The sequence below is a fragment of the Micropterus dolomieu genome, linkage group LG19 (assembly GCF_021292245.1).
Source record: "Micropterus dolomieu isolate WLL.071019.BEF.003 ecotype Adirondacks linkage group LG19, ASM2129224v1, whole genome shotgun sequence".
Classification (NCBI taxonomy): domain Eukaryota; kingdom Metazoa; phylum Chordata; class Actinopteri; order Centrarchiformes; family Centrarchidae; genus Micropterus; species Micropterus dolomieu.
The window spans coordinates 28,187,851-28,196,776 of record NC_060168.1 but is presented as its reverse complement, the minus strand read 5'-3'; the positions used below and the strand labels follow the sequence as shown (position 1 = coordinate 28,196,776).

Genomic DNA, 8,926 nt, shown 5'->3' with positions numbered 1-8,926 from the left:
GATACATTTTACTTATAGTGAATCATACAGGCTATGCATAAAACATGAGTTGTTTTACCCCCAAACACAATTAGTTTAAATATTTTCAGCCTTGGGCACTGTTAATCCCGTCATACTCAAAACTCAAACAAATTTAGTATGTGTACTGACTAAGAATACTTAATTGATTCACTTTTCCAGAGTGAGCACAGTAAATAAAATGAAGAAAAATCTGTTTTCAATTAGTCAACTAGCTAACAGCTGAGTTTAGATATCAGTGAAGCGTGTCTATGCCACACATTGTTGTGGAGGAGATAATAAGTTTAGAAAGAATACATATGGACATATCTGCTGCTATACGGCTGTTTTTCTTCGTGCTGTAATAACAAGTTTAGTGCCCAGTCAGTCCAAAAATTGATTGATAGAGCTAAAGCATTGAACTGAAGTTGAATTCACACCTTGTGCTCAGTTGTATCATTTAAAATAACACAGGAAATCTATCTCTTACACTCGGACGCTTTTTGTAACACTGCAACAAAATGTCCATATCAGTACTTTAATCCTATCTTTATTATCAATCTCTAGATAATATTTACATGTAGATCAACTGTTTTGTATTTGGTGCAGACAAATGGCTTCAAATCAGCACTAGGTCATAATGTGAGGGCTAAAGATGGTGTCCCCTTTACCTCGCTCTATCGAATGACTTTCATGCTTGGCTGCTGTCCAATTTTATCTCCAGGGGTTGCTAGGCGACAGGAACATTCTCATTCCAAGTGTATTCTGGGAAATGATGAAACCAATAAATTAGTTCTCTAGATCTGTAACTTATTATCTGGTTTCAACATCATAAGGGTCAATGAAAAAGCATGCTATGACAATGGACCATTTTCGTGTAGCAATTTACAGTTTACAGACAGAGGTTTTGTTATGTTTTTTAAATCTTAAATTGACACGAGTGATCTGTGGGCAGTAAAAAGTCCACCCCACAAAATGCATCCCTTTAAGATAGAAAAGTCTTGTAATCTACTGCACGGTCACTGCAGAAGTTTAAAGAGGGAATATTCCGTGTAGCAGGCATGATGTGGTGCTGTATGAATTAACGAATCCGCTAAGTCAATTTAACAGCGATGACTAACTGCTGCTGACGAGCATTAGCTTAGTCTTTATCACCTGCCAGAGGGGATCCTGCTGCCTCATTCTTGGTGATAACTGTTCAACATCTGACTGATAACGCTACCCTTTAATTAATTTCTTTAATTAATTTTTTTCTCAATAATCCACATTTTTTTATTAAAAGAAAAACTCACTGGAGTAGTGACGAATGGCAGAACTTTGTCTTTTCCCATCAAGCTCTAAAGAGCTGTAGTGCAGATTGTAGATCGTGTAACAACCTGCAAACGTGCACCATCATTAGGATGATGCAGTCAACTTGGGACTGCATTACATCCATGCAAGGATCCTGTTTGTGGACTTCAGCTCGGCGTTCAACACCATCAGCACCAAACTCACCCAGCTCACTGTGCCAGCCTCCACCTGTCAGTGGATCACAAACTTCCTGACTGACAGGAGTCAGCACGTGAGACTAGGGAACATCACATCCAGCACCTGGACTATTAGCACTGGCGCCCCCCAGCGGTGTGTGCTCTCCCCCTGCTCTTCTCTCCCTACAACAATGACTTCACCTCAGAAGACCCTTCTGTCAAACTCTTGAAGTTTGCTGATGATACAGCGATCATCGACCTTATCCGGGACGGTGATGAATCTGCCTACAGATGGGATGTTGATCAGCTGACTCTCTGGTGCGGCCAGAACAACCTAGAGCCTAACATGCTCAAAACTGTGGAGATGATCGTGGACTTCAGCAGGAGCCCCCCCCCCACTATGCCCCCCCATCACCATTCTCAACAGCCCTGTGTCTGCTGTGCGATCGTTCAGGTTTCTGGGATCCACGATATTCCAGGACCTAAAGTGGGAGCCCAACACTGACACCATCAAGAAGGCCCAGCAAAGGAGGTACTTCCTGCACCAGCTCAGGAAGCTCAACCTGCCTAGGGAGCTGCTGATCCACTTTTACACAGCCATCATCCAGTCTGTTTTCTGCACATCCATCACTGATCATAGGTGCCAACCTGCCCTCCATTCAGGACTTATACATTTCCAGATTCAGGAAACGGGCAGGAAACATCACTGCAGATCCATCTCTCTGTACGCCAAAACCAACAGACTCAGGTACAGTTTCTTCCCACAAGCCATCACTCTGATGAAGAGCTGCTTTCTGGTGATTACCTTGTATTTGCAAATGAGAATCATCTGACAATGGTTCCAACTTTTCAAAATCTACAATTTGACAAGAATGGCCATTTCATGCAGTGATTGGCTGGTTATGCAGCAGTGAGAAGGCAGGTTAGAACTTGTTTCTCAACCTCTCTTACATTTGAGTGCAACATCAAGAATAATAAATCCCACCAAAGGAAAAAAGGACATTATATTTTTGATGGCCTAACTCAAAAGGCATTGTTATTTAAATTGTCACTGATATCTATTAAAAATGGTCTTGTTTTGGTCAGCTAGTTTATTGACAAGGTTAAGCTCTTGCAGGGTTGTATCTCCTGTTATTTTATGTAGCCTTGATTATCTCTGCTGATAGAGGGCTTTGCAGGATCTACCCATCAAGCTGAATGGCAAGAGCTGCAAACAGTTGTAGCTGCTGCTGATGCTTGGAATGAGTGGCAACAAAGGGCCCCTTTTGAAAAATAAATGCTATAAGTAAATAAAATAAATTGTTTCTTCTTTCCTATTGCATCCTTTCAGCTGACTTTACTATCCAACACTGAAAAAAGCTGCTATCCATTTAAGATGCCATTGTTTGGAAGATGACATCTGGAGGATATTGAATTCTTGAAACTATTTATAAATACCAAGAGGCACTGATATGAACAGAAAACAAGTCGTCTGCTGTCTTGTTTTTTATGGACTGTCTAAGAATATTCCAATAATAGTGAATAAGCTGAGAATGCCCACAGCCAGGCTGTGAATGAAGCAAGACAGATGAATATTTGCTTCAAATGCAGAACAACATTTTAAGAAAACCCACTCTTAAAAAATACCTAGTACTCCCTGAATAAATGTTGATATTATCTGATGCTGCTTTTGCCGTGCAGACCTTCTATGGATACGCACCAGTGACTTGGAGGATTATTTCAACTGACAGTACATCTGCAGCAGTGCAACAGCCACTGAGAAATAAGATGATCATGCTGTGAAGGAAACTTAATAACCTGTCTGCCTCACTTAAACAGCGCCAAGTTTTGGTTTCAAATAAATCCTTTGTGAAATTTCAATTACAGCATCAAAGCTGCAATCTGCCCTCAGAGGGACAGAGTTGTTATCACAGAGCCTGGAGAATGGTCAGTGCATCAATGTTGACAAAGAGTTTGATAACACCATACTCGTCATTATGATTCCTTCCACATGAGTGGCTTTGAAGACCACTGAACATAGGAAGTGACACAAAATAGGTATTAATGTTTTCATAATACCTTTTTATCACCACAGGGGGTGGTAATGTGTTGAAAATGCATCTATGCCGAAACCTTTTAGGGGAGTTTTCTTCCAATTTTCTCCAATTTTAAAATCAAACCTGATCCAAATCACCACTAAGCCATCCAATGTGAGGGCTAAAGACGGTATCCTCTTTACCTGCCTCTATGGAATGGCTTTCAGCTGCTTTTCCAATTTTTACTCCAGGAGTTGCTAGGCGACAGGGGTATCCTCATTACAAGTGGATTCTGGGAAATGATGCAGATCTGTAACTTATTAGCAGCCTTCCACACTGTTGTCATGTGGGTCACTGAAAGAGAAGGATGCTATGCAAATGGAGCATTGGGTCATTTAGCAAAGCCATTGCAGTATTTGCTATGTCCTGCCCAGAGAACCAGACTGATAAGAGTTCATTGTTTCAGCTCTATTACACCACGTACAAAGGTTAAGAGAGTTGGATTGTGAACTATTGTATTTTGATGCAGTTTTTCAGTCAGCTTCATTAGAAAGCAACAAGAAAGCAAGTGTTATCTGGGAACTGATGGAACCAAAAATGAATGTCCAGACTTATTATTATTAGGTTATTATTTGCCCTCAACATCATTATATGGGTCGGCGAAGAAGATGGATGCTTTTGAAATGGCCCATTGTTTGATCTAGTCATTTTAGGATGACAGTATTGTGTATCATAAGAATCCATACAACAAACACAGAGATTACTGCAACATTTTGTAGTATGAGGAATGACTTGAATCTAATATTTGACACCAGGCCAACAAAAGAAAGCCACAACCATCACCTTCTGACTAAAAGATCATTGTGTAATCTAGTGCAGTGATTCCCACCCAGGGGCACTTGTATCCCATAGGGTACTTCTGCAATTACAGTACCAGGCAGTACGTGGAAAGATTGTGGAGTGGCTCAGCTAAGTTGCAAAAAAGAAAAGAAAAGAAAATAGAGACCATGCCTGACCATAGACAATTCCAGGATAACTTTATCTTGAATTAATATCTCCCGTTTTTGTAAAAGAACAGAAAGTACATGGCAGTACTTTGCTGCTGCACAACCTGCCTTACATTGCTCTGCGTGTCAATCTCTGCAGAGAGATTTGTTGTGCACACAAATTGTATATTGTATGAAAACCAGCCAGCTAAGACATATCATGTGATCATGAAAGATATATATCTCATAAATGGTGCAACTAACTAGATTATATGGGCCCTGTCTGCAGAGTGGCTAATGGAGGCTGCGGCGTAGAGGGAATAAGACCTGTTAGCTGACTGTGTTTGCATGAAATTCTAGCCCGGCAGGCTTTTTCACCACTGTTCTCACAGAGATAAATCCCTGTTGCACTTAGTAGTCATTCATTTTTAATGACGCAGCCTCAGCTGGAGAGATGCATGAAGACTGAGGAGGGGGAACAGGGAGAAGGGAGGGAGGAACAGCCAAGGTGTGGATGACAACAGCCGGATGCCTCAGGCCAATGTGTGCACAGTCTTCTTGATGTGTTTTTGTACCGTATGCTTAGCATCAGCAGCAATTATGAATGTCTGGGGTTGTTTTGCTGGTGAGTCCAGCCACAGACAGTAAAGCCATTCATGAACTCATCATGGTTTATTGTTCCCTTATTGATGGGACATTTGTAAGAAACCAAACTGCTGTAGTAAGTTATAAGCACTCACAGCTGCACTGTGTACAGCTCTGACTTTTTCGAAAAAACAAGAAGCAGCAGCAAAGCTTCCTGCCTCTTAATATGTCTGCAGCAGCCATTCCACAGATGGCAGGCAGAGTAGGCCGGGAGGGCCAGCTATTCAATCCACTTCAGCGCAAACATGATCCGTTTGAATGGCAAAGCATAAGCCAAGACATTCTTGTGTGGGCAGACCTCCCTAAACAACCACGAACAACCGCAGCACTGTGTTTGTCCTTCAGAGACAAATCTTTAAGATAGGAGAGCTGCAGATTAGTTTGAGTTTGTCCAAAAAGGCTAAAGGGAAGTTTTTCTCTGTTAAATGTGTTGTTGTGTGCACAAGGGCTCAACACTGACATGATCCACATACAGTCTGTGTGTTAGTTAGTCAGTGAGGCGGTCAATTAATAGGTCAACTGGGGCAAGCAAGGCCTTTCCTGTAAATGTGTTTTAGTCTACTTTTTAATCAGTCTATCTGCAAATCAGTCAGTAAAACAGAATAGTTGTCTAAGAGTCTAAAATTACTGTTTTTAAAATATACCCAATCAGTCAAATGTTGAGTAAACCAACTGAAGAACATGACCACATAGTTCCAAATATTTGGAAAGGTTTTATTTGTCTAGTGGATTCATATGTTGTTATTCTGCACAGCAGCATACAGGAGATTGTGGTAAAATATAAATAAAGTTCAACAGTGTTTCTTTTTCTATTATTCATTTAATCAAAAAACCTCTGTTAAAAGTGGCAAATTTGTGTCAGCATTTTTCATTATCCACTCTTGCACACTCTTATGAATGTAACATTGAACAACTAAACTTTAAAAAGTATGGGTATAATCATTATTTACAGACAATCACCATTTGGTGAGCAATGCTTATAGCTTCTTGGAAATTCACTTCCTTAATGTTAAATGCAACAAAATGAAAATACAATTATGTTATACAAAGATCAAAAATACTATCAAAACCCTTATTATAAATGGCAGCACTATATCAATAAACTGCTGTTAACATTTTACATGTAAGTACAAAATCCTGTTGAGGTAGCGCCCTCTGAAGTCACTTGTAATGTTAAAATACTGAATAAACATCACTTTATATACAATACAGCAAATCTTTCTTCTTTCTTCAATGCAATTGTATTCCTTTGGTAAACAAAACTGTCAGAAATGTGCAGTCCTGCAAGTGACACTTTCAATCATACATTCACAACATTTTTGCATCTTTTTTGGATTCTTCAAAAAAGGAAAAATGGGATAACATGTTGTTGTTTATTAACATTCATTTGCTCTTCTTCACCCTACACTCAGAGTGAAAGGTAAATGGGACTCACTCCACTTGATACTGCAGAGCAGACCTGCCCATGAGACTCACTGGTGAAATCATTGTCAGGGCAAACCAAAACAACAAAACACCATAGAGAGAGAGAGAGAGAGAGAGAGAGAGAGAGAGAAAGAGAGAGAGAGAGAGAGAGACCTGACAGTGAAAGAAATCCAGTGTGTCGCCCTTATTTGGGAATGTAAACATATAAAATGAAGGCTAGTATCTCTCAATTCTAAATGGTTGTAAATAACGTTCTCATCACATGGGATTGGAAAAGAAGTTTGGCTTGGCAACAATTGATTATACTGCTCCTCAGAGAACATGAGCTCTAAACAGAGGCCACATTGTCTTTTTTTCTTCCTGCCTTGCAGATTGAATGTCAACTTTTAGAGCAAGTTGGAAAATATGTTGTGGAGTGCAGGCAGATGGGATCAAAGAGTTCCTCCTCCAGTCAGATGCACACAAGTACTCATTAATGACACATTCTTGAGCTTCTTTAATGGCAAACATAACTTTGGTTTTCTAAGAAGTGAAAGAAAATTACAGTGAGCTTAGCTCACCTTACAAAAATACTTGGTAGAAATATGACATTCATCCCCTTTGCCAATGTCAGTGTGTTTCCCTACATGACCAAAATACTTTTTTAAAAATGTATTCACACTTTGTGATTATTGATACATGTATTTATATGCACACTCTCAAATGACTACAAACTACCAAGAAAAATAAATCCAATGTATAACCATAAAATTATTCTATGTGGATAAAAGAACTATAAAAATATAAGAGATCTTAAAGGGAAAAAACGATAAAATCAATATGTTTATGAAACTGGGATAAAGGCTAGAGCCGAAATCAAAACAGTCATCTGGAAATTGTTCAGTGCAATTCAATTTACTTAATAGCCATGTCTGTTTAGAATATTTTCATCCTCTTACCACCCACAGCCCTCCCTCCCTTTAATGGTCGTTGGGATGGCTGGTCTTTTGACAGTGGACAGTATTTTATCGTGTGGGCATTGTCCCCGTTGGCACTGCAAAGGGGACAGGTATAAGCCCTCAGAATGGGGCACACAACCCTGCCGTCTGGAGTCTTCAGGACGTGAGAGCCGTACACCTCCTCAGGCGCTCCGTTATTTCGGCAGAAGACGCAGATTTTGGGCTCCTGCTTGCTCCTGGAAGCGGGTTTGCGCATCTTCCTCTCCATGCCGAACAGATCGAACCCCGAGAAGCTCCCACCAAAGCCCACATCTCGCTCCGGCTGGACGCTGAGCTGGTTCTGGAATGGGCTCAGTATCGAGAAACGTTCCTTTATGTCCAGAATGGAGGCCGGCGGGGGGCTCCCGGACGGGCAGCAACAGTCCATGTGCAGACTCTCTCCAACACCGCCCGCGATTACGCACGGACATGTCGGGGAGTCGTCCAAGCCCAGGGTCGCTTTCAGGGACTCCGTGATGGAGTTGGGGTTCTGGGGCATGCTGAGTTTATTATTCTTCGTAACCAACGTCGTCAGGCCGAGATAGTCGTTCCAGAAATTAAAAGTATAGTCATATGGGCTGCGCGCATTCAAATAGTTGTGATTGAGAAAATCCATGGTGACTTCTGGTCGTTTGCTTGCGATCAAAAAGTGAAACAAGCAGTGTAATCCGTAAAGTCTTTGTAGCCAGAGTTCGTCTCCAAGAATGGTTCATGCACAGCGATGTGGTCTCCAGTGTTCCTGTTATATTTGGGCGTCCTGCAAACAGGCTTTCTGGTTATAAGGACCAGGAGGGTGGGGCGCTCTCCCTTCAAAACCAAGTTTCTGATCAGGTTGAAAGCAAGCTGCTTTTCTTCAAAGCCACATTTACACATACTTGTTTTCTTGCGGGCAAGCGCTTTGTCGATATCCATTACCATTCTGCTGTTTAGGGGATAGGGCATTTTCGTGAAAAAAAGTACTTCATTGTTAATGATTTGGGCAAGTGCGCAGATAAATAATTTTCGCGCACAAAGACTTACTGTAGTTAATTACGTTATTTCACCGCGACTACCAATCAATTAAAGGAGGATAGCTTGCCTCTTTGTTCACCCTTGTAAAATACATTACAATTCCGCATGTTTCGTGAATCAATATCGTTAATTATTGTGCATGAATACCCTCAACGCCAACTCGGGCGTATACACATCTTAACCCCTTATATTCCGGGAGAAGTGCCCTTTGTTCCATGTAGCAGCCATCCTCTCACTGTCCTGGGAAAAGAAATTCTTTGCTGATGCATCCTATTATGTTCTAATTGAATCAATATGAGACAAACATATTAACCAAACCCTGATGTTTTCAGGTTTTCTCATGCTGAAGAAGTTTATTGCTCCATTTACTGGACATATTCATCTGGAAGGCGTAATTTTTAATT

General features: G+C 40.8%; 1 protein-coding gene across 1 annotated transcript; it reads right to left on the bottom strand.

Moving 5' to 3' along the window:
• Positions 1 to 5,809: 5,809 nt before the first annotated feature.
• On the bottom strand, positions 5,810 to 8,268 carry nanos1 (nanos homolog 1). Its single transcript, XM_046031477.1, has one exon. The coding sequence runs from the start codon at positions 8,125 to 8,127 to the stop codon at positions 7,450 to 7,452; it is 678 nt and encodes a 225-aa protein (XP_045887433.1). The 5' UTR covers positions 8,128 to 8,268; the 3' UTR covers positions 5,810 to 7,449.
• Positions 8,269 to 8,926: the final 658 nt, after the last annotated feature.

Excerpts from the sequence above, each read along its gene's own strand:
- nanos1 (XM_046031477.1), bottom strand. The coding sequence starts at position 8,127 with ATGGATTTTCTCAATCACAACTATTTGAATGCGCGCAGCCCATATGAC.